At 40.0% G+C, this 26,839-nt stretch overlaps 1 protein-coding gene and 1 non-coding gene across 2 annotated transcripts in view; one reads left to right on the top strand and one right to left on the bottom strand.

Annotated features, from left to right (window-relative positions):
- LOC111861414 (CCR4-NOT transcription complex subunit 6-like) overlaps positions 1 to 26,839 on the top strand; it is a 317,765-nt gene that overhangs the window by 2,809 nt on the left and 288,117 nt on the right. The window contains exons 2-4 of the mRNA XM_023845957.2: positions 5,573 to 5,701; positions 6,808 to 6,994; positions 10,995 to 11,170. Of these exons, the coding sequence (XP_023701725.2) occupies positions 5,573 to 5,701; positions 6,808 to 6,994; positions 10,995 to 11,170 (492 nt within the window). The remainder of the gene's footprint in view (positions 1 to 5,572; positions 5,702 to 6,807; positions 6,995 to 10,994; positions 11,171 to 26,839) is intronic.
- On the bottom strand, positions 12,608 to 12,687 carry Trnal-uag. Its single transcript has one exon. It is a non-coding gene; the product is annotated as a tRNA-Leu (tRNA).

Genomic DNA, 26,839 nt, shown 5'->3' with positions numbered 1-26,839 from the left:
AGCGTTTTGCTGATGTTGCTGAGGTGAAGGAAAAAACGACGGAGGCGCTGTCAAGCATCTCAAAAGATGAATTTAGACAATGTTTTGAAAAATGGAATAAAAGACTAGACAAGTGTATTAGTGTAAGTGGAGAGTACTTTGAAGGGGATTGAAGGTTTGTGCTTAAAATTTGAATAAATAAGTTTAAAAAAAATAAGTTTGGTTTCTTTTGGGTACCCCCTCGTATGCTTGGCCCAAGAGGCTAACCACTTTGTTCTGCTAGAAAAATATTAGGGATGTATGAGTGTAAAGGGTAGTTTCATGGAGTGGGGAGAGACTGTCACTTGGTATATCAGAAACTAATTGGCTCATTGCATCAGCCTCGGATGATAGATGAATATGGAGCATTTGGTGGAACGAAAATTGCCAGGGGAAACCAAAGTACTTGGAGAAAACCTTCCCCATTGCCACTTTGCCCACAAATCCCATATGACTTGACCCAGGATTGAACCTGTGCTGCTGTGGTGGGAAGCCTGATATAGAGGGTGGCTGTGAATCATCTGAATAAGTGTTCATGGGCAGACAGCATTGGGTGGTTCTCAGACTTTGAAGAGGATAGGAAGCTAACAACTGTTTGCTGTAAAAACCGAGTGTGTTTGAGATGTTAAAACAGGGCTCCAGATTTGCATAATGGAGAACTTCATAATGTGTACTCATCAATAAACATTAATAGGATGATCAGGGCAAGAATGATGGGGGTGGAGTATGTTGCATGCATGCAGGAGATCAGAAATGTGTACAGAATTTTGGTAAGAAAAGCTGAAAGGAGAAGACTGCTGAAAGGAGAAGACTGCTGAAAGGACTGTGCTTAGATGGGANCAGAATTTTGGTAAGAAAAGCTGAAAGGAGAAGACTGCTGAAAGGACTGTGCTTAGATGGGCGTATAATATTGGAAACTGGTCCAAAGAATGTGTATGATGGTGTGTACTGGATTAATCTGGGTCACAATAAGGTCTTGCTCTTATGAACACCGTAATAAATGTGTGGTTTCATAAAAGGCCAGGAATTTCTAGAGTAATTATTCTGTGTCAACTGTTTATGTTGTCAGTGAATAGTATGTTGAAGATCAATGTGAATGGTAGCTTGGAATAGAAATTATGACATCATAAGGTATATCAGTATTAGAAAATATTTTTCTGTCTCTCTTGATTATTTTACCATCACTTATGAGCAGCAGGAAAGGTATGTAGTGAAATGTGAAGAAACTGAGTAGGCCAACTTAGTTGTTGAATGGTGATTTATATTCAGGTAGTAGCTGGTTTCGAACCTTAACGAGTGATTTGAAAGTCTTGACTGAGGTCATTCACAATTTTAACCTACCCCTAATATAAGAATTGTCCTTGAACAATTTGATTTTTGTATATATAAAATCTGCTGATCCAGTTTCCTCCATTTCTACATCCCATGTCTTGTTACTAGGAAGTGCACATGCAGTCTACAACTACCAGTATTTTGTTACTTGGCAGCCATTTAATGTATAAAAGCCAGGTGAAGAAAGGGAACTTTTAATCACTTTTTAGTTTGTCGGCATTGATAGTGCATTTAACATAGATGATACAGTGTGAGGTGGACAGCCAAAAAATCAGAGTTTGATTTCCAACAGGGACGAGAGACTTTTCTCTTTTCCACAGCATCCAGTCCAGTGCTCAGGCCCACCCCCAAGGACTTAATAGCCAAGGCATGAACCTGACCACTGTCTCCTCATGCCGAAGTTAAAAGTGCATAGAGCTATATTATCTCCACTCTTCTATATGTCTTCATGGCACGATACCAAATTAAATAGAGGAACAAATTTGTAATATTAAGTGAAATATATGAATAAATTTTCTAACCAGGCTTATAAACTTTAATTTCATAAGTAACGGTTTCTTGATGGGAGTGTGTTGTTAAATGAAATATTAGTTTGTAAAAGTAATGAAGGAAATAAGGTGTTACGGTAAAGAAATTGGAAGGTCAAACACGCTCAAATGTAAATGAGTACAATTTTCTAAACTCAGAGCTGTTTGTTGTATTAGTAAATTGCATAATGATAGTTAGATTCTCATTAACTTTAATTTTATCTGATTATTAAATGTGGTAAAAAAAATTAGAGGATGTATTAAATATATAATTACACTTCCAAGTAGCAGAAGTGGTTTGCTGGAATTCTCTGAAAATTTTATTTTAGGCTTGTGCTAAGAACCCTCAGTTTCAGCATCCTTTAATGTGCTAGTAAAATTGTTTCAACAACAATCTGCACAACAATTAATTTGATGACTACATCCATATTTATTAATATCCACCAAGAGCTGGTTATATAGCAATGTGTTGGAGTGTTTCAAATATTCATATAATAATATTATCACCCATTATTATTGTTTGAACCTTATACATCAGCATTCAGCATCGAAGACATTTTCTTCGTTTTGCCAAAACCTGTCATATCATACCTCATATACCTTAATATCTTATCAGTTTTGTTTATACATTGCCTTCATAATTATAAGATAAATTGCAACCAAAATAATTAAAATTTTAAAACTTATTGTAATATATTACCATTTGTTATGATCTTAGGTCATACCAGGTTCTTTCCTTCTGTCCTTCTTGGTAATATTTTGAAGTTATTTTTCTCCACTGTTTGGTTCAACATATTTATTTTGTATTCTAATATATCTTCTGCCTTTTTGATAACTTCTTTGTCATCAGAAAATAGTAATTTTAAGGTTTTTTTTTTAATTATAATTCTTGTTTGAACTTCTGAGCTTCTTTCATCTAACATTTTGTCCAAATAAACGTTGAATAAGGTTGCTGACAAACTGCATACTTGATGAGCACCCTACTTTGTCATCATTCTTTTATTTTACACCTTTGGTCCCTCTATCAAATCTGATGAGTGTTGTCTTATATAAGCTCTTTATAACTTGGATTATGTGCCTTTGGGTTCCTTTTGTTGTTAGTATTTCCCATAATGTTTGTCTGTTGACTCAGTCCAAACCTTTCTTACAGTCTGCAAAAGGTATGTGTTTCCAATGAATGCTGATATCTGGTATATGCTAGCATTCTTAGAGTGAAAACACTGTCAGTGCATGATCATCCTTTCCTGAGGCCATTCTTACTCTCTTTGATTATTGAATCCATTATGGGATTAAGTCTTCCAGTTATCACTCATGTACGAGTATTTTGTATCCTGCCTTCAGTTAACTTATACCTCTGTGCTGGAAAACTGTGATTGATCTCTTACTTTATATACTGGCTTTACTATTTTATTTGTCTAGACTGGATGCATATAATATAAATAAGGCTGGACCTGTATTTTATTTATGCCATGGCTCATATGGCAGTAGCATTACAACACAGAACAGCGTAATTTTCTTTTATTGCTATTGGGGTGGTCTAAGTCCCTTGTACTGCGGCCACTTCTGACCTATTGTACCAGCTGCAGATGATAGGTGAGGGTGATTGAGGAGCAATTGGTGGAATAAAGATTGGCAGGGGAAACCAAAGTACTCAGAGAAATCCTGCCCCAGCGCCACTTTGTCCACCACAAATCCCACTTGACCAGACCCGGGATCGAACCCGGGCCGCCGTGGTAGGAATCCAGCGACCAACCGCTTGAGCTATGGTGCAGCCAAATAGCATAATTAATGCAACCTTTATAGTAGTATGCATCCTGTTGTGTGTCATACAAAATATATATATATATATATATATATATATTGGGACAGTCTACACAACAGTAATTCTGAAAGAGACGAAGTAGACACTACTGTGTCAACATTTATTTTATTAGTTGTTGGTGGTAACACTACATGTTTCAACCCTTTTCTTGGGTCATCTTCAGGCGTACAAGAATACCGGTACTAGTTCTTAAATTGCATCAGTGTTCAATATGGATCCATATTGTGTTTGTATGAGTCTTCATGCAATCAAATTAATTTAAATGTAGTTTAAAATTTGAAATTAAAAGGATAAAAATTAAAATTAGAATTAAATAGCAATTAAGATATTTATAATATATTGTAACGTGTTTCGTTATGAGTTATATGTTATGAGTCCTATTTAATTAATGCAGGCTGACCAGGTACATTATAAACAAGTTCATTGCATACCCAGCTGGCTATCCCATTTTTAAACAGGTTTGTCTAATTTTATCAACCTGAAAGGTAGATTTACTCATACAATTTGTGATGTATGTGTGATATCTTCTTTACCACCTGAAGCTATTGAAATGCTTGCGATGTATGCCACTTCTCACAGAACACAGTTATATCACCATGATAAAATAGAAACACTCAAACTGTTGATAGTGTCTTGGAACTTAATAGACTGATAATATGATGTGTAGTATCTTTATCATCAAATAATGGTTTTACCAACTTTGTTAAAATGAATACATATGAATTGCTTTCACCACCATCTTATAGAAGAAGCACAAGTACACTGTAACTTAGTGTGAGGAAAGAGAATATTTGAGTGTGTACAGGTGACACCATTGTAAGTAAAAGCCTGTACTACTTATTTATTTATTTTTTTTTTTGTCTCTGTAGGTCATTGTTACATGATATAGAACAAGTCAGTTACTGTACATTGGCAGATTACAGTAAGAGAANGTGACACCATTGTAAGTAAAAGCCTGTACTACTTATTTATTTATTTATTTATTTATTTATTTATTTTGTCTCTGTAGGTCATTGTTACATGATATAGGACAAGTCAGTTACTGTACATTGGCAGATTACAATAAGAGAGTAAAGTTACAATTGTTTACAGTAGTTAGAGTTTGTATACTGTAAGGTGGAATCCATATTAGGTCCCCTTGGCATGTCGGCCTCCATATGTCCTATTGTATCTGTACTGTGATTATGCTTATGGAGAATTTGATGGAATGAGGATTGGCAGGGGAAACAGAAATACTCGGAGAAAACCTGCCCCAGTGCCACTTTGTTCATCACAAATCCCACTTGACTAGACCGCAGCAATGGGAAGCCAGCGACTAACCGCTTAAGCTATGGCGCGGCCTTAGGGATAATATTTGTGAATTTGGTGATAGCACTGGTATAACGTTTCACTGTAGACTCTACACTGCAACATCTCACATACCAACATCACAACATACCAGTGCTCTGTTTTAAACTCTGGATGCACCATAGGATATCACAACTCTCAGTGAGCAATTCTCTGATGTAATTTCCTGGAAATAGATGATTGTCAGTGCAGTTTATTTGTAATTCATAGTATTCTCAGTTGCACTGTCATAGTAGATACTTATCTCTCTACTGTCTTATATCTTGATGCTGATCCTGTTTTACAGTGTTGGTGCCATGTAGATATGAGCTGTTTCTGACATTTTGGTATAATTTTCTGTCTTTGTCAAAATGTGACCCTGGAGGTGGAAGCTGCATGTTCCTCTGAAATGTCAGCAAAACACTCACTTTCAGACAGAGCCAACACTCCACAAGATCAATATCAGCAGTGAATCACTAAAGAAGCCGAAAATTGATAATTTGTTTTATATATTCCTATATATCATGATATTCTTGTACTCTTGCAGGTGTTAGCATGTCACGCAATCACAAGGATAAGTATGAAAATACCAACCCACGTCGCGCTCACACCATTATGTCAAGTGAGGATGCAGCTGCTGGAAAGAAATCTCATTGGCCGGAATTGGAGATAACAGGTAAAGAAGAATTCTGTCCATTTTGTTGTGTTTATAAGCTTGGAACTTAATAATATTATATTTCAGCATCTGTTGCATTGAGGTGTCACTTATAGGCTATTGTTCCATCTATAATGCAACAATTAACAACACTGAATCATACTTAATCCATGCAGTGGTCATTATGTGTATAAAATGTTATTAAAATTATTAAAATATTAGAATATATATGGATTATCNTTCGCTTGCAGATTTCTTATATTTTTCCTTCTACCCTGAAGATGGAGGCGATACGTTCCTCCGAAACGTCGGTTAACACCACATATACACGGTGCCAAATCCCAGAAGACTGCTTTCTTCATCATTCTTTTTGTTACATCATTGGTGTATTCTTCTTCATATCTTTTTTTAAATGTGTCTGTTTCTCTGAAATGCATAACACGTGTTTAATTAATATAATTCTGCTTTTAATGTATGGTTATTTTTTTGCTTGTGTATCTAAGTGTGTTATTTCTGTACTTACATATTTCATTGGTGTGTTGTTTTCTTGATTGTTCATATCAAGTGAAAATTGAATTTTAATCCACTTGTGATGTACATTGTTTGTAAGGAGGTTCCTAGAAACCTGTGGGTCTTCGTGGCCATAAATCTGCAGGACATTTACACTCTGTATAGGTAGAATACCTTAAGTATTCATGTTGCTATACAGTTTTTATGACAGATTATTGTGTGACTGTAAATGTCATTTACCTTTTCCATGCTACTAGAAAACAGTTTACTCTCATAAAATGTGTCTCTGTAGTATGAACTCACCTCAGGGCTGCTTACCTGCAAAGAAGACCTAGTGTGTGTGATGTTCTTTCCTGTCACTTATTTCATAAATGTTCAGCAGCTGGACTGTTCAGTACCAATCTGAACAGAATTTTTAGTCAGTAGCATTCTTCAGCATGTTGGTGGTGCTGATGAATGATGAATTATTTCATTCCCATGATACACATCTCTTATACATAAAAGGAAACTTAACACATGACTGTTCAAACTGGAGACAAAACCTAGCATTGTGATGGTTAATGTTGAGGTATGCAATTTAAGAAATGTTTCTCACGTGATTATCTTTTGTTCCGCAGGGACTATTAGGAACTTAAGCCCAAATCTATGGCATCTTACACACCTGACATCATTGTACCTGAACGACAACTGCCTTTCAAGAATCCCGCCGGACATCTCGAGGTTGGTCAACTTACGTACCCTTGACCTGTCCAGTAACAAGCTGCGTAGCCTGCCAGCTGAACTCGGTGAACTCATCTACCTCAGGTAAAGGCTATCAGCTGCAAAATTTGCACCGTTATCCTCATTCTTTTTGCTAGAAACATGAATGCTGCAGAAATCCATTGTGAATTATGCATGGTTTACGGCCAAAATGTAATCATTGAAGGAACTGTAAAACAATGGTGTTGAATATTAAAAAATGGATGAACAAATGTTCACGATGAAGAGGGAAGTGGTCTGCCATCTTGTAGTAATTGATGATCTTGTTCAAAGTGAAAGATGACACTTCACAATTTAAGAACTTTTATGTGAATTTCGACAAATTTTACACATTTGTTCTCTATGAGTTTATCACAAGTTTTTCACAAGATTGGCTCTGAAAATGCTCCCAGGTGTGTACAGAACACAGAGAATGGTAATACCACAAAGTTGGTAATGAATTTCTCAATCACATTATAATAGGTGATAAAACCTGGGTTTAATTTGTGGATGCTGAAACCAAAGAAAAGTCAAAGCAGTGGATGCACACACATTCATCAGACAAGCCAAAGTATTTAAAAAAACATTGTCTGCCTGCCAGAAAGCTGATGGCAATTGTTTTCTGGGACAGGAAAGGAGTTCTGATGGTGGAATTCATGCAATAAGGGACCACAACAATGTCAGAAGTGTATTGCAAACGCTATAAAAACTACATAGGGCTGACCATTTAGGACAAAAGGCATGGAATGCTAACATCTGGTGTAGTGCTCCTCCATGACAACGTGCGTCTGCATACAGCTGCTTGCACTCGAGCACTGTGGAACATTTCAACTGGGAGTTGTTTGACCACCCTCCTTTCAGCCATGATCTTGCTTCAAGTGACTGCCACCTGTTTAGCTACCTGAAGAACTGGTTGCAATCACAGCGCGTCAGCAATAATTAGAGGTTGATGGAAAGTGTCAGAACGTGGCTGAGCTCACAAGCGGCAGACTTCTTTGACACAGACATGCAGAAATTTATTTCCTGATATGACAAGTGTGTCATTTCCGGCAGTGACTATGTTGGGAAGTAGCTGAAGTATGTACCTCACTGGAGGTTACTTTCTAAATAGCCCACATACATCTTTGAGCAGTGAATGTTACAGAGGAAAGTCCTGAGTTTTCAATGAGACCTTGGGTAAGGTCTATTTTGGTCCCCACAATGCACTGAAAATAGAATCCAGTAAATTTCTGATGAAGACATAATGGTTGAATGCACTATCTAATGATGATACACCCTCAGAAATGTTTCAGACACAGGCCCTTTCTTACATTTTTCTGTGATCTGTTATTTTTTATGTTCTTTGTTTTTGTGTGTTCATTATAGGCCAAGCAATGTGTATTTAAGCTAATGGTGACATCCAAGAAAGCATCTTATAGAAACAATCCAAGGCATAGATGGGAGAATTATATTTGAGCAGACCATAGGAAAATGAGCTGTAAAATGCAAATGATACTGGACTGCTTCAGGATAGGGCTAGTGGCAAGATTTTGACAAAGGTGATGAAGGTTATGGTGTTAATGAGATGTGACACCATGTAGATAGCAGATAGGTACCACTGTTATGGAGGAACCAACTTCCTTCGTCCTTAGGGTATACCAAACTTGACATAATATTCCAGAAGACAGTAGTCTTGATACTGCTGTGGGAGCCTAAAATCTCACAATCAGTGGTGATGAACCACACATGTAATTATAAGATGAGAAATCTTGACTAGTTGAATAATGGTTTTTTGCTGATGTAAGAGTCTGTACCAGAGAGATTGTTATATTATACTTTAATATGTATCCCATGTTGCAACTGTGTAATTTTGTGGGATATGTGGGATAAGTATTGTTTCCCCATATGATTCCTATATCTGTATTCTGTTGTGGTTTTCCTCATTAGAAAGACTCTTCACTTCAGACACAAATGTACTGCTTGAGTAATCAGTGCTGTTGCATGGACTTATAACTAAAAAAATCATTCAGGATTTGTAATAATGTAATTGCAGTAAAGCAAAACATACATGTAATTTTTCTGCTATAGCAATAAAGATTGTTAGTACTTCCTATAAGTCTGCATTAGTTTAACAGTTCAGAGACTGTTCTGTTTTCTGAAGGTTTGTAACAATGGTTGAGTCATTACACTGTGGTTATTTTGGGCATTAAATATACTTCTGACATTAGACAACATCTAAAATAATTCCATTGTATTTCTTTGCTTCTGTAGTGTGTGAAAAATTTGAGGCCTACTTTCTCCTTCTTTTGTTTTTTTTCTCTCTCTCTCTCCTTTACTGACAATCAGATTGTACAGTCTATAAGTTAATGTGCTGATTGGTGTACAATTTAATAACTATTTATTCTACACTCTTCTGGCATGTGCGGAATAAACATCCAGTAATTTTTTCCTCAGTTTGTTAGATCTGATAGCCAACTTCTTTTGTGTCTTTGATTTTCATGATGTTGTAGTAGTGGTTGAAGAAGTGGGTTGGAGTGATTTTCCAGTTTGTTGAAGTACTTGGTGTTGTTTTTTCGGATGACTTCTGTTACATAAGAAGTTAAGCGGTCTCCATAGTCTAGAGGTAACATTCCCACCTCATGACTCGTAGTACACGGGTTCAAATACCCGGCGATGGTCGTCGAATTTTTAAGGGCAGAAAAATTCAGGGAACAAGTCCTCTGGGAGGGACTTTAAGCCGTGGGTCCTGTGTTGTAGCTTTACGGCACGTAAAAGAACCTCATACCTCCAAAGGAGGTCACTAAGCCAAATTGCGGATGTTTCCCGCTCAACAGCAGTCTCTAATACCTCTGGTAGATGGGGGAAGCATTATATATACCTCTCAGCCAGTAGAGCCGGTCTCGCTGGCTGGGCGGGACTGATGGTAAGCACCAGTACCAGTAGGATATAGAGACTGGTAGAAATCAGAGGGAAGCACAATGGACCACTACAAGTCTAAGTGCATGGGGAAACCCACCCTCTCCAATAACTAACTAACTACATAAGGAGTTTTTAGATCTGTATGTAGGGTGTGGTTGGATGCATACCATGGTGCATTTGTGATGGTTCAGAGTATTTTGGACTGGGCATGCTGTATAATGGCAATATTGGATTTGCTGGCACAGCCCCAGAGTTCTATGCGGTATGCCCATATAGGCTTGATGACTGTTTTATAGATTAGTAACTTGTTTTCGATGGAGAGGTGGGATTTTCTTCCTGTGAGCCAGTTGAGTTCTTTGGTTTTTTGGTCCATCTGTTTTCTTTTCTTGATTATGTGTTGTCTCCAGTTTAGTTTGTTGTCAAAGGTTAATCCTAGGTATTTGACCTGTTCTTTTGGTTATATGTTGATGTGATTTATTTGCACTGTGGGGCAGGTACCTTTTCGGAGGGTGAAAGTTGTTTGTGTGGACTTTGATTCGTTTACTTTGATTTTCTATTTGTTTAGCCATGCTTCTATGAGGACTAGATGATCCTGTAGATGAGAGGAGGGTGTGGTTGGATTGTCGTGGGTAGCGAAGATAGCAGTGTCATTTGCAAAAGTACCTGTTGTCGGGGAGGGTTTTTTTCTTTTATTTATTTATTTTTTTTGTGCGTAGATCATGTGTGCAGAGGGTGTATAGTAGTGGACTTAGTAAGCTTCCTTAAGGCACCCCTGATTGAATTGGTAGGCGGTTGGATATTTCCTCATTTATTTTGACTTTGAAAGATCTTTTGCTTAAATATGGCTTGAGTAGGCTGTAATAATTTATTGGGAAAATTTTGTTTATTTTGTAAAGTAAGCCAGGATGCCAGACTTTGTCAAAAGCCTGGGCTATATCTAAAAATGCTGCTGTGCAGTACTGTTATCTAGTGCGTTGGTTTTGGTATTTGCTATGCGATGGCTTTGTTGGATGGTCGAGTGAGCTCGTCGAAAGTCAAACTGATGGTTTGGTATCCATGTTTGTGGGTTTGATTCTTGGTTTATTTTCCCTTCTTTTGTGAGCAACAATTTGAAGACTGAAAATTGAGTTCGTTCTTTCACTATATGTTGATGTAACATTGTTTACAGGGAACTCCATTTGAACAACAACCATCTTCGCGTTCTCCCATACGAATTGGGAAAGTTGTTCCAGCTACATGTGTTGGGTCTTCAAGGAAATCCACTTACCAAGGAGATCCTCACATTGTATGGTGAACCCAATGGCACACACAAACTCCTCACCTATATGCTGGACAACTTGCAAGGTAGGACACAAATTATCTATGTCAATTTTCACTGAGTGTGTGAGACACCCAATTATCTACACTAGTGTGGGGAATAATTCAAAGATGCAGGTAATCTGAGAAATGGCTTTATTATATAATTCCCTTCAAAGTTATAGTTAGTATGCCCTTTTCTGTGGTGGTCCTGAAACATTAGCAATTCAAAGTAGAGCTTGTGATGGCACAGTATTCCGTCCTTTGCATGGAGTCGTAGACATGGATGAGTTAACTTGGTGGAACGATGCTTGGAGTGGCGAAGTGCGTGGAGAAAATCATCTAGTAATGGTGAGAGATACCCTCCATGCATTTCTGCTTCCCTGTGGCTTCTTCTGTTTTGAGTACTTTTATGCCTTCACTTGTGGCACAAGGTCTGATAATAGGTGCAATGAACAAGTTCAGATATTGTTATGTGTATTCCAAAAATATCTTCTGCATTCTGACTGCTGGCATTCTTCTCTTTAGCCAGTATGAGTTTTGTTTTGAATGGATCATTGACTGTCAGCCACTCTTACTCAGAATTTTTTCAAGTATAATTTTTGTGTAATTTTTTGTGTTGTATTTAATGAATTTTATAAATTCAAGTTGAAGAAGAGCCAAGTTTGACAGCGAGGTGTGGGAGATAGTTGCACGAGAAAAAAAGCTTGTGTTCAGTGATAAATGCTTAGAAACGTATGAGAAGTATTATATATGTATCATTAGGATGTGGTGTACATACAGTTTCAAATCTTTGCAAACCAAATTTTGTGTATAGTACCGTATTTCAGTCAGAAGACTTTCCAGTGTTTTGCAGAAAATTAACAGCTGGATGGTCGCAGATGAAGAACAAAATCACATNCAACCCTGAAGATGGGGGCGATACGTTCCTCCGAAACGTCGGTTAACACCACATGTACACGGTGCCAAATCCCAGAAGACTGCTTTCTTCATAGTCACCGCCGTGAAAGCCTCAAATCTTACAAAACATGGATTGTGTATGTATTCATTTTCAGTTAATGTTTCATGTGTTTTTGTGGCACAGCAGGAAGTGTATAAAAACCAGTTATTTTTCCCACGCGTCTTACCCGGGTTCAACATAATAATTTACACCATTAGTATATTGTTCCAGTTTTCTGAGAAATGAATCGATTATTATCGACGATAATCCGATGGCCGTCAATTGTTACTGCAGTTGTGCTCTAGGCAATTCGGAAACTGACTAAGAGATGGTGCTGTAATAGCTTTGTTGGGCCTGTTAGACAGGTTAGAGATGCTCTAAGAGATGGCGCTGAAGTTATAATTGTGTATATGATGTGGCTAAATTGCCTCGCGGATTCCACCTTTGTAGTTTATAATCTGTAGCGACGGTTTGACGGAAACAAACGTGTTTGTTGTTGTATGTTCTACGTGCATTAGTTGTTCCACATAAGTTAAAAAAAAGTATGGCAGCGGTGGGATTCGAACCCACGCCCTTTCGGACTGGTGCCTAAAACCAGCGCCTTAGACCACTCGGCCACGCTACCGAACGCACTCAATGTGCATTATGTTTACATTTATATACCAGATAGCCATGCTAACGTCAATCTATAGTTTAGGTTATGCAAACAGTGTGGCAAAATAATGTATCCGTTTTCACCCATAATTTTGTTATTTCAATTGCGGAGAGTAAGCAAAGTATCGGAGTATGAACCTTGTTGAATGCTATTATCCGTGACAGATTATTTAACGATGCTGCTGTTTGGTGTATTTGTGTGTTTTTGTATGGTCATCGTTGATATGGCGCCGTATCAACTGCAGAGTTTCAGCAGCGTCGGATATGGAATGAAAGAATGTCCATGATTGAGTGATTTTGGTGGAATGACTAATGAAGTTAGGTTCAAGGTATTGTGTGGCGACTGTAATTTGCTGGGAAGATTGATGAAAACCGTAGCTGCTGTACTGTTCGATATGGAAACAAGCCGTATCCGGAATGATCCTTTAAATTCGTCCGATGTTAAGTAATGAAAGCGTTAGATGCTTTTGCAGAAACCTTTTTTAATGAATTGGTTTATTTAATGGCGCTCCTTTTTACGGCGTAGGTTCGCAGCTTCGAATGATACGATGAATTATGAAAGAACTGGAAAGGACTTGNAGAATTCTTATATTTTTCTTCTACCCTGAAGATGGAGGCGATACGTTCCTTCGAAACGTCGGTTAACACCACTTATACACGGTGCCAAATCCCAGAAGACTGCTTTCTTCATAGTCACCGCCATGAAAGCCTCAAATCTTACATACAATTATTGTGTTTCGTATTCTTCAAAGTATCTGCCTGCAAAACTCGTTTAGAATTCACTGTCGAATGGCGTTGCTTTCTCTTCAAGGCGGGGAGTCCGTCATTACGATGCTGGTAGAGGAAGAAATGTTAGCGACGGGATATAAAGAAAGACGTGGTAGCATGTTTTATTCGAGTCCAGTGATCGGTTATGAATAGTAGTAACAATAAAACAGTAATTTGATGATTAATGGCTTTACTACGACGGAAACTCGAAGATTAGTTTCTCAAACCAGTTAATGCATTCAGAACAACGGAGAACCGTTTCATTATCAAGTCTGTTGAGACATTTAGAACATGTCGAAAAACTCGTTTAATGTATATGAACTTCGTTCTTTTTACCTGGAGAGTGCTTATAGAAGAGTATATTTACTTGTTTGTTTGTTTGTTTGTCTGAAGAGGCCGTCAGTAACTCTAACGTCGAGGGAAGAGTGTAATCACGAAGTTTCTCGCCTGTTTTTGTTCTTCGGCGTCGTTAAATCCAAATTCGAGTTGCAGAGAACTGAGTTACTAAATGCAGTTGTAATCAAAATGGTTTAGAATGAGCAGAAATTGTTTTAGATAATAAAATTCCTGAGAACGTGAGGAATTTCAATTGTGTTACAGAGTGCAGTATCCCATAGGCCATGAGGAGAACTTCATAAAAGTATACAGTATTATCGAGACTCATATAGATGAGGGGCACCAGGGGTTTTTGACCCAAGCTTCCAGCCTAAGAGGGGCTCAAAATATACTCTTGTTCAATTTAAAGAATTACAATACCTGTACGTAAGCAAAAATGTGGGAGTTCTATAAATCAGTTCTGTTACATAACTTAATCATTCTTTTAATAAATGATAACAGCATCGTATTCTTAAAGTACGTATTTATTAAATATATTCATATGTGTGTGTGTGTATGGCCTTCGGAATAGGGTGGGGTGTCACATTTGTGATATGCCCGGACCCCATCACACCTCTCTCCTCCCTTCCCCTCGGCGCTACAGCTCAGGGTGAGCTTTGGCCTCCTCAACAATCTGCCTGTTTTCCTCCCTATTCTTCATTTGTTGAGACGATGAAACATCGAATGATAGAGTGAAGAATTGAGAAGAGTGTGGATGGAAGAAGTCATGGCCCACTTATTTCTGCTCGCTGATTTTCCTCCATCCATCTGACGCTGATTATCTGGTTTCTAAACAATTTAGTTTTTACGGTGTGAGGTTGTTAGCCTCACGCTCAGCCCCAAACCTGGAATACCAGGGTATCCCTCTTCGTTTTGCACCTACCCCTTGATCTGTCCTTCATGGGTGCTGCTACCAGTAGTTATGCTACCGCCGGCATAGCTCTCAGGTTCTGAGAAGCACTCAAAGCCCACCACCACGATAAGGTGGAGACACCATCGGTGGGGTCACACCTCTCACTTTGTAGCACGTAGACCCGCTACTAAGTAATGACTCTGTAAATAACGGCCGTTGCTAGGTAATCGCCGCAACAGATTCCTATCGCGCACCAATGGACTAACTGGGAAGCGATGTTCTCTACGCGGTCCGTGCGCCTGAGGGGTACCATAACTGAGCCAGGATACATATGAATATGCGAATGCCATAAGCGGCACGGCGAATAAATGGAAAATAAGGAAAATGCTTCCCTTTGCCCGAAAATCATGGAAAATATTTCGAAGGACTTCCAGTGCTAGTCTGGTTCAGTTTAGTGATCTGAAATTCAGCAGTTGTTGCCAGCCCGGTGCCTTAGGCTTCCAGGGAGACAAACGTCACTTGTAGGGTGACTGTAAAGTGAGGTGTGACCAGAAAGATTAATCATTGAAATGTGATATGACCGCTATCGATTGATTGCCTGTATTTACATGTCGAGAGGGCCGTATTCAGCCAGAAACATGTCCGAACATGTTTGTACTCAGTTTAAACCATAAAGCATACAGTGACTGGGATCGCGTAATTTTGTGTCCAACACGTGCAAGTCATTGTTGTCAGAGAAATCAATATATAGGCTAAATTTCGTTACTCTTATGTAAAGGGAGTGTTCCGTTGAAGTTCAACCAACGTGTTTGGAATTTATTTAGATTCTTTGAAAACTTCCATATAATACAAATTTAATGGTCTGTGTGTTTCTGACATTTGTTGTGCATCTGAATTGGTAGGAACTAAGTCCATGGAGTAGATTCGTTCTTTAGAAGCCAATACTTGTTCACTGGTCAATACGTTTTATGCATGCATTTAGTATTAAGCGGAAATTAGTTCTACGGTAACATAGACCTACTTGTTCTCTCAGTGGCCTTTCTGTATTCTAACTGTAGGATTATTATGCATGAAACTAAGCGTAAAACAATCGTGATCTCGTTCCAAACAATGGAAGACACTTGAGCATTGAAAACAGTTTTCGTGATTGTAATCTTTCTTCAGCAGGTTGTGGCCGCAGAATAAAGCTAATGTACTCGTATGCTAACTTTCCTTGCAAGCCCCGTTAGCGAGAGGCATAAACAGCTTATTAACAAGTAGACGAGGGTTATGGGAGCACATAAACTAGTTCGTGTAAGTGTGGAACCGAGTTTAAGAGGTAGCTTGAAGTCCATTATGCCCAAGCAGACGTTTCAATTAGGAGGATTGCGGTTGTACTTGTTATTAAGTTGAATGTATAAGAAGTAATCCTAGCATGTTGTTCAAGCAACCATCGCAATTGCCTAGCGTGTTGCGGCAATAAAAGGCGAGGAGAAGCCTGGGGAGCCCTCTTTCTCTTCCAGCATATATTCTGAAGTCCAAAGCCCCAATAATTCCGAAAATGATGTAAAATATTATAAATAAAACCCCACTAAATATATTGCATTGGGCCGGTCACGCTAGCCGAGCGGTCTAAGGCATACACTGTCTTCGCTCGCTCGGAAGCCGGGATCGTTGGTTCCAATCCCACTCAGGGCATGGATGTTTGTGTGCGTTTTTCTGTTTGTGTACAGGTAGAGGCCTTGCGACGAGCTGATCACTCGTCCAAGGAGTCCTACCGAATGTGTAAGATCCAGTAAACCGAAGTGAAACGGAGAGTTTCATGGAGGTAGGCCTAGGCCCAAAATTGGGGCTGTAGCGCCACAGAAAAAAATATATATATTGCATTAGATGGAAGCTGGTTGAACATGCAGTAAATGTAATACAATATAGATGAGATTTGAGTTTTCCACGGCTGTGAGAACTGAGATTGTGCTCTGCTGGGTTACGATACCTTGGATTTTTAATTATTATATACTTTTCGTTGGAACCGGTTGCCTCCAACATTAGGATGGGTAGATGGAAAGAACAAGCTCCTCCGAAACGTTTGAATCACCTACGAAACTGCAGAATGGCTTATCCCTGAGGAGCACAGACGTAACTTGCACCTCACGTTTGTTACAGACCAGATGAAAGAGCAGAGGCCCAATAAATTTTTCCGAGAAGAGAAGGTTCGCCGGTCACGGTAGCCGAGCGGTCTAAGGCATGTACTGTCTTCGCTCGCTTGGAAACCGGGATCGTGGGTTCGAATCCCACTCGGGGCATGGATGATTAGTTTGTGTGTGTGCGTTTTTCTGTGTCTGTGTACAGGTAGAGGCCTTGCGACGAGCTGATCACCCGCCCAAGGAGTCCTACCGAATGTGTAAGATCTAGAAAAACCGAAGTGAACGGAGAAGTTCATGGAGGTAGGCCTAGGCCCACTGGGGCTGTAGCGCCAAGGAAAGACAAAAAGAGAAGGTTCCTGAGCCCTGCAGTTGGCGGAAGTTCGTGTGCCGATACTTGCGATTACCTTAACGTGACACAGAGACCGGTTTGCAAAAGACAAGAACCTCTCTAACGCCACGTGTGTCAGTATCACCTCCTCCCCCTCCTAAGGATTATCTATTTTTTTAATAAAAGTATGAGTGGTCATGCCATTTGACTTCCGGTTTCATTGTTTCCCATGGCTGATGACTTAAAAACGCGCAAAGAGGAGGAAAAACGGTCAGGTAAGGGCACTACGGTGTAGTGATTCTGACGTTATGATGGGGTTTCATAGGTACTACAGTAGTTCATGGCATTCTTGATGACTAGCGGAGGGGAAAGGGGACGGGTGAACTTATGGGGCTTTCGATGTGGGCGCGGCGTGGACACCGCGTTTCAGCCCATAAACCGTTCCGTTATAGGAATTGAGTTACATCAACCACGAATAATTAGCAGTTTGTTTGAAGGCTTGGAAAAAGAACGTATTTTGTTTCAGAAGAGTCAACCAAGTTGAAATCTGTTTCAGATATACACTGCTCTTCGTGTAGTCTAGTCGTGAAGTCATAGACCTGAGTTTTCGGGAAATATCAAATGTCGGCCGGATTGTCGGTTTTCGTGAGGTTTCTCTTTGTGATGAATGCCGGAACTGTTTTCAGACAGACACATCCGCTTCGAAATCCTTACCAGTGAAACTCAAACATTTATGATCAGCTTCCGTTATGTCTGACGCAATATATTCTATGCAGATGATACACTCACTCATGGAGCTGAGCCCTTGTTGAGAAGCCGCCAGTTGTGCAGCTAGTCAAATTTCCCAGAATTTTATGGAATCCAAAGTTTCATTACACTGTTCACAAGAGTCCTCCACTGGTCCCAATCCTGAATGAGATCAATCCAGTCCATACCATCCCATCCTATCTCTCTAAGATCCATTTTAATATTGTCCACCCACCTACGCCTTGGTCTTCGCAATGTCCTATATGCTTTCCTCTTCTCCCCATTCGTGCTACATGCCCTGCACACCTCATCCTCCTTGACTTGATCGTTCTAATTATAATACAGCAGACGTATTAAAGATAAGCAGCTGTACGCACACAGGGAGCCTACACAGAATAATACCTAAACAGTGCTGAAAACAAGAAGTAGCCGCTGCAGCACTATAGACATAGGGCGGGTAACCCTGAGAATTTTAAATTTTAATATTTAAAAATTTGAAAGAAATTTTTAAACTGGAATTGAAGATTTTAAAAGTGCCAGTTTTTGAAAATCAAATTGACGTGTGTAAGGTTAATACAGATTTTGTACATATCTGACAGATATCAGCGGGAAGGATTCTGATATATCGAAACCTGTTAGCAACGGAGAAATGAACAATTGGGAAGACTAGTGTTTTTTAAATTTTAAACTACGTGCAGGGTAGCAGCTACGTGAGAGTATAACCTGATGATGGCAATTTTACGGCCGAAACATGTAGTGTAGAAGAAAGGAAGACGAAAGAACTACAGTAAATTGTTGCACTTAGGACGGAGTTTGTGTCATATATCGTTCTAATTATGCTTGGAGTAGAGTAAAAGTTACGAAGCTCCTTCTCCAACCTTCTGTCACTTCATCTCTCTTACAACTTCACTAAATACTGTAAAAATAAATGTTTCAAATTTATTGGTAAGTACATTTATTGATTGAACTTCAAGATTTGTATGTTTTTAAATAAAGTGACAAAAAATTGTCTGGTCAAGTTGTCTATTTGTGATTTAGCCAGTGCGCGTGATATTACGAATGCCACGACAGCATAGACGACGGGAGAGCCGAGGTAATTGGTATGTTTGTTGACGTGTCTTTGTAAATTGTAACGACTTCTCCGGACAGTCGACTTTATCCAAATGTAGCATGTTCACCGAGCCGTGAATGTGGCCTCCAAAACTGCCTGAAACACTGTGTGCGAACGACAGAGCAGTGTTGGCGTGTCGCGGCATACTTCTTCGTGTGTACACGAAAGTGGTGAGGGAGCTGTCATCACTCTATTAAGAAATTGTAAACTGACGGCAATTTTGATCTTTTTAGCGTTTATTGGTACGGTCTGTAGAGACTCACAGGAAAAACAAGAATGAACTGGAGGATGTTTATATTCCATCCTTTTTGATTTTGCATACCACATTGACAATGACTTATTCTTAATTTATTTAACGACTGTTTCTCAGCAACATAGGTTATCTGTTTTAAGATATTGTCCCAGCATTTAACCGGAGGATCTGAGGAAAGCCAGGAATAAATCGCATGAAGACAAACCATGTTATCATATATTTTGTTGAGTAAAACGCCAAGTCCAAATGTAATTTAAATGAAGGGTGTGTAACCCATGAGGGGTATTTGGCATATTTTTTTCCGATGCCATTTTTAAGATGAGCGCTTTCCAATAGAAATTATGAAGTCAGATTTGGGCGTCATATAAAGCAGCGGTTGTATCGGTTCGATAGAGTCCAAACAGAGAAACACCGACTGTTTTAATAGAAATAAGCATAAGGCTATCCCAAGCCCCAAAATTCATCGAAGTACATTGAGTAGTTTCCAAAATGAAACGTCCAGACTCTCAGACACTGCGTCTAAGTTGCGAGCTAATTTTATGCATTTTATGCAGATGAGTAATAGAAATTATTAGTCTATTTAGATATTGTATTGAAAGCCAGACATAACTAATCTAAATTTCTCTTCTCAAGTGTCTGGGTCCGAATTAAGGAAAGAAACGTTTACAGCTGTGCACTTGATAGAAGATTACTGAACCATTAAGATATAAGAAAATGCATTTGCAAGCCCGAGTGGAGAGCATTTAGATGATTTGTCTTCGAACGGAAGCATAGTCATGTGTAGATATTTATGTTGAATTCGTCCAGTACACGAAACATTCATCTTTGATCACATGAACTATGCCAGACATGCATACGCGACTGCCGAAACTTCGGGCCGGAAGAAATGTAATTGGATGAAGTGTAGCATTGACCAGTCTAGTAGAAGGTACGAACGGGGGAATGTTGCCCCCACCTTCGTGCCTTGATTTGCTCCAAGTAGTAGAGTTCACGGCGTCACGTCCCAGAATATCAAAACGTTAAAGGTAACTTGAAAGAAAGCTGTCTTTTGGGATGTGGCGCCGTGTAGATATTGTGTTAACCGACGTTTCGGAGGAACGTATCGTCTCCATCTTCACGGTAGAAGAAAAAGGAAAATCCGCGAACGAGGAACCAGATTAATCTGTCAGCCCCTGCTCACGCCGGTTCCCTCGCGGATTTTCTTTTTATAGCCTGAAGATGGAGGGATACGTTCCTCCGAAACGTCGGTTAACACTATATACACGGCGCCACATCCAAGAAGACGGCTTTCTTCATAGTTACGGCCGTGAAAACCTCAAATCTTATTTAAAGTTAACTTGTATTCGGAATGTCCCTTAACTGAGTTTCAGGCCAACTATCGTGACTGCAATTTTACAGTCTGAAGATTGGTTTGTGACAAATGGCGAGGAAGAAATGAATGAGACTTCGATTCGACAAATTCCCGTTACATTTCGGCTTCCCATCCATTCTGATGCTATTGAATAGTTCCTGTAGCCTCTGTTGTATAGTTAAAAGTCGCTCTTCTAGTCTAGAAAATCCGCAGCTTATGTGACATCCCAGAAAATCGTTATCTTAACAATCTCGACTCTCACAAATTAGATTCTTTGCCACCGGGTCTGGCTTGCTCGGTTGTATATATGCACCATTACCAGTCTTAAGGGAGAGTTGTAACATGGAAGTCTGTTTCACTTTAACCATTCTTCGTTTGAGGAATAGAAGTGATCGCGACTTTTTGGGTTTCCTTTCCAGGCTACAGTATGCCTTGTGCCGATCACAGTGGCCGCACGGACTAAGGCATCAAATGTCTTCGGCCGCTCTAACACTGGGATCGTGGGTTCGAATCCCACTCAAGGTTTGGATGTCTGTCCGCTTTCTTCTGTGTTTGTGTTGTCCTGTATATGTAGCGTTCTCGCAAAACGACTGATCACCAGTCCAAGGAGTCCTGCCAACTGTTTATAAAGATCCATAGTACCAGGTAATTCTGATGGAAACAGGGCACAATGTCTAATAAGGAAAGGTAGAAAAAGGCGTGTGCCTTGTGATAGTTCCATAACTGGCGTGTTCGGTCAAGGTGTGGTTGTAATAGTATGGTATTGTTAGCATGTCTGTCATTGCCCTCCGAGGCTCGTCATTTGCGTAGGCTAAATTCTTTCGTTCTCATAGTAGCCTTGTAAGCACTGTTCTTAACTCGATACATATGTCACGTCTTGGATTTATAGTTCAAGTTCAGTACAAAAAAAAATATTTATAACTAGCATGCACGTGTAGAGGATTAGAATGATCAAGTCTTGGAAGACCAGATGGAAGGGCATGTAGCACGAATGGGGGAGAAGGGGAATGCATATAGGCTATTGGTGGGAAAGCCAGAAGGAGAGAGACCACTGGGAAGACCAAGACGTAGGTGGGTGAACAGTATTAAAATTGATCTTAGAGAGATAGGATGGGATGGTATGGATTGGACTGATGTGGCTCAGGATAGGGACAAGTGGAGGGCTCTTGTGAGCACGGTAATGAACCATCGGGTTACATAAAATGCTGGGATGTTCTTGAATAGCTGCCCAATTGGCGGCTTCTCAAGAAAGGCTCGGCTCCATGAGTGAGTGAGTGAGTGAGTGAATGAGTGAGTGATGCACGTGCAGAGGAATCTGCACTGCAATTTGAGGAGCAATTTTCGTTGATATTTTGGATTTTGCGTTTATGTCATTATCTCTAGGAAAGGCGTATATCTTTACGTTGAAAGAGGATACTCGCGCTTTGACCACATTATTTTTCAGTAGAGTCAATAAAATCTAGAGTATAGTCTTAATGTAGTTTAATTTAGTCATACGATGTGTAGACCTATATAAGTTTAAAGTCACATTGTACGGCAGGTTAACGAACTAAAAAAATGGTTCTTCAGGAGAAGCCGCCAGTCTCTTAGCTGGTCAAGAATTTCCCAATATTTTACAGAACCGAAGGTTCATTACCGTATTCACAAGCGCTCTCCACTGGTCCCAGTCCTTAGCTAAATGAATCCAATCAAGACCACCGCATCCTGTTATCTAAGATGCCTGTTAATATTATCTTCCGGTATACGTGTAGTTCTTCCTAGTGGTCTCTTTCCCTCTGGCTTTCGCACTAAGAACCCGTGTGCGTTCCTCTTCTCCCCCATGCGTGTCACATACCCAGCCCATTTTATTCTCCTTGACTTGATTGTTCCAGTTGTATTTGGTGAAGAGTACTGATTATGAAGCTGCTCAGTAGTCACCTTTCACCAACCTCGCTTGGCTCCATGTATTCTCCTCAGCACCCTGATCTCAAATACATTCAGTCTGTAGCCTTCCCTTGATTTCTGAGACAAAGTTGCACACCCATACAAAACTACAGAAGCCTTAGGCACAGACTGTATAAGTATTTGCATTTAGCGCCACTTTTATGCTCTTCCTTATGTTGTACATTTGTGGCTAGCTGTGCTGTTTGTTAGTTGTTTGTGAACAGAGAATTTTGGTTCTTGGTAGGCTGAGGCTGATCTCTTGCCATTCTTTCTGATTATTCGAGAGATACTGAGATCCAGTACCTTCGTGGGCAAAGCCTTAATATCCTTACAAGTTGAGGTTTCTATGGGGTTGCTGAATTCATTTAGCCAAATGTCTCGGTTAATTCAAGGCTTTCTTATCGCTCTTACCTTTACATGTATATTAACATTCTGCGCTATAGAACGCTATTGCATGGCGTTTGACATCAGTGTAGGCACCAGCAGCTTGATTCAGACTGTACCTGGGTATTGAAGAAACCGGGATAGCTGAGTCAGTAGATATATTACTTAGCTCTGGCCTAGACGACCGGGATTCGATTTCCGGCAACGTCAAAGATGTTTTTCTTCATCATCGCCCCCAGACCGGCTCTAGAGCCCCATCAAGTCTCCTTTCCCCAGGTGTAAAACGCTCGAGCGGCGAAGTTTATTAGCACATACGTGTAGTGCTGAGGCTGAGAATGCTTGCAGCTATACCTTCACCTGCCCATAAGTCTTAATTTCTTTTAATTTAGCACATGAACAGCCTTACTTTTATTTGGATACTGAATACGTCAGCGCAGTGTTATACATACGTGTATATACATATTAAAAACGTAACTGCAGGTCGCGAAAGTAATTGCAATGAGTACAAGTGGCTGCTTATGGCCGCGCCATAGCTCAAGCGGTTAGTCGCTGGCTTCCCACCGCGGCAGCCCGGGTTCGATCCCGTTCTGGTCAAGTGGGATTTGTGGTGGACAAAGTGGCTCTGGGGCGGGTTTTCTCCGAGTACTTCGGTTTCCCCTGCCGATCTTCATTCAACCAAATTCTCCATCATCATAATCACACGGGCAGGTACAGTAGGCCAATCAGTGGCCGCTATGCCGAGTGAACCCAGATGGACTCCACCCCCCACTAAGCGAATTAAAAAAAAAGTGGCTGCTTGAGCCGTAGCGGTTCGAACACGATACCAGTCGATAGAAGAAATTGTTTTAACAACTGTGTGCGCAACAGTTATTGGTGAATATTATATCAGGACCACACCATTTATGGATCATATTTTTCGTCATCAGGTGGTATATGAATTACAAATCATTGTTTTTATGTATAAATTATGTACTACTTAATGATGATCAGAAAGCCGAAACACGCAGTGGTCTTGAGACACAGAATTATTGATGTGTTCACCAATTAAGAGGCTATTACGGCGCTTTTTCTGACAGACAACAGGATGCTGCAGAAACTAAAGATTATCTTTCGATGACTGACCAAAATTGTGTATATACCTGTGTTAAAAACTGTACGAAGTGTGCTGATTCTTTTTGTGCTCCTGCCTCGTGAAGTGACGGTGAAACTGTATTTTTCTTCGCGAGAAATGTTGCCGTCAGTGGCAGTGCATGGTCCCCGGTCTGGTTCATCATGACTTGGATTTCTGTATGACGATGAAAAATTTCAACTTTATGTTCGCATTATCTACGTACCAGTTAAAAAATAACGGCAAGTGAGTTGTAGGCCAGCTGATGAAGGGCTGGAAGTTACGAATCTTTTCGATGTGCATAGAACTTGAAATCATAATTTACACTAGTATTAACCCGATGGCCGACCACAGTTGCCGCGCGGTGTAAGGCAAAACTGTCTTCTCCCGCTCCAACACCGGGATGGCTCGAATCCCACTCAAGGCATGCATATATGCCTGAGCTTATTCTGTGTGTGTGTGTGTAGGTAGCGGTCTTACGTCGGGCTGATCCCTCGTCCAAAGAGTCATATCGACTGTTTAAGATTAAGAAACTGAAGTGAAACGAAGTGTTTCACGAATATCCTATGCTCCCAGTGGTGGGAGCAGTAGAGATAGATAGATAGATAGATTTTTTTTATTGCTAATTGGGTGGGACTAAGTCCCTTGTACTGCGGCCACTTCTGGCCTATTATACCAGCCCCAGATGATAGGTGAGGGTGATTGTGGAGCAGTTGGTGGAATGAAGATTGGCAAGGGAAACCGAAGTACTCGGAGAAAACCTGCCGCAGCGCCACAATCCCACTTGACCAGACCCAGGATCGAACCCTGGCCGCCGCGGTGGGAAGCCAGCGACTAACCGCTTGAGCTATGGCACGACTCTTGATAGATAGATAAACACATACATACATAGATAAACAGATAGATTATCCCGATGGAGATATAATGCAAACGTATAGATACTTAGGAACTGACACTCCATAATGACTGAGAAGTGATATCCAGCCTTTTATACTTTAAACGGATACTTAAAGTTTTAAAACGGCCCACAGTTTGAAGGTGTAGGGAAAAAAGAAGATGGGCAAGATGGACTAGTTGGGTAAGATGACGAACTAACGTTATTTCGAATATTGGTTCCGCGAGGTAGCACTTGAAGACCTGAAGACAGTTGGCTGCAATGCCGCTCAAGTCAGCTGATGCAGTGAAGATATTTGTCATTCTCGGTGTAATTTTTCCTCGCGTCTACATAATAATTATTCACTGAAAACTTTCTTGAATTTACTTCAGTATTTTATATATTTTGCAAGACATATTTCGATTTATATATATATATATATATATATATATATATTGAACATGAATGGATTGTTTGAAGAGGAACCTCGAGTTATAATATTACAGACTTTTAGCGTAGAGCATTGGTACCAGAATTGCTTCTTGGAATCCGTAGAGGGATTTCCGGAGGTTTCGGGAGATTTCACCTTGGTCTCCAAACTGAAAGAAATTTTAATTTACGATTATAAATCTGCTGCCCGTAGGCTACCGAATAGTAAGTTAATCCTTAAGTAGCAGTAGCAGTGTGTCATCTAGTAGGCTAAAATTACTTTCCATTTTTTTCGAAGAAAACACAAAATCCCAGATTTTATTGTCTGATTTACAGTTTAAGATTTTTGTCATTATTGTAAGGAAATGTGACATTTAGTATTAGTTATGCACGTTTGAGTACCAAATTCACAGTATCCCTTTCACCCCCTTTTTTGTCGTTGTTATCGTTTTGGTCGTCGTCAGTGCTGCTGCTACTATTGTTAAAGCTTGTCATTTCTTGGAATTTGCTTTGGACATGAACACTTCAACATAAGTGTCCACTTCGTGACGAAGTTTGTATGATTAAATATAGGTTGTATTTTGAATAAGGTCTTTGGCATAAACAAGAGATCATTCCTGTTATCTGTCTGCTTCTTGCTTCCCCCCCCCCCCCCCTCGCCTCGCATACTCTCAGGCCCTGAAAATGGGGACGATATGTTCCTCCGAACTGTCGGTTGGCGTTGCAGCCCAGAAGACAGAACTCCTTTTTAGTTACCGCTGAGAGAATTTCAAATCCAACTTCTGCGGAGCGTTTTGTTTCCCAGAGTAGATTTGTACCAAGTTGGTCTTCTGGTAACATTGGAAAGAAATCGTGGCATGGTTATTAAGCCTCTCAGAAGCAAGCAAGTAATTCACGCGCCTCTAGCTGCTGGGATCTAAGAACTTCCCTTTTAACTTCGTGTTCTCTAAATGTACATCTTGAATTCAGTGCAAATGTTTCTTTTGCTTCCGTCAAGTGCAAGGGAGCCTTCTTGCAGTTCCAGGGTTTTTTCACCTGTTTCTTCATTAAGGGACAAGATTTGGCACAGCATTGAGAGTTTAGAGAAAATTCACCACACCTTATTATGTCATCAGTACACATTTATAGCCGACATCAAATCTACAGTGCGCTGCTCGAGTTTATTGCTTGCTACAGTCACTTAGGTTACGTACGGTTACATGTATTTTCCATTACATAAATGCAGCAAGGATATTGTACTGTATGACGTAGGCAAAGGAAGGAGAATATCGCAGGAGTTTTCAGCTAATACATTACCGAACAACATCACGTTATTTTTTTCTGTTCATATCTTAAAATACGTTAGCGTACCGTCGTTTGTGACACAGTTTGCGTGCACATTGTTCGTACGGCGTGTGCATGAGGCAAAGATCCTAGACATGTTGAAGTGTAAGTACCGTATTTACGCATGTATAGGCCGCACATTTTTTGCCAAAAAATCAAGAGGAAAACTGGGG

This window comes from Cryptotermes secundus, unplaced genomic scaffold (genome assembly GCF_002891405.2).
Source record: "Cryptotermes secundus unplaced genomic scaffold, Csec_1.0 scaffold16, whole genome shotgun sequence".
Classification (NCBI taxonomy): Eukaryota; Metazoa; Arthropoda; class Insecta; order Blattodea; family Kalotermitidae; genus Cryptotermes; species Cryptotermes secundus.
The sequence above is the reverse complement of the archived record's forward strand: the minus strand, read 5'-3'. Positions and strand labels throughout refer to the sequence as shown.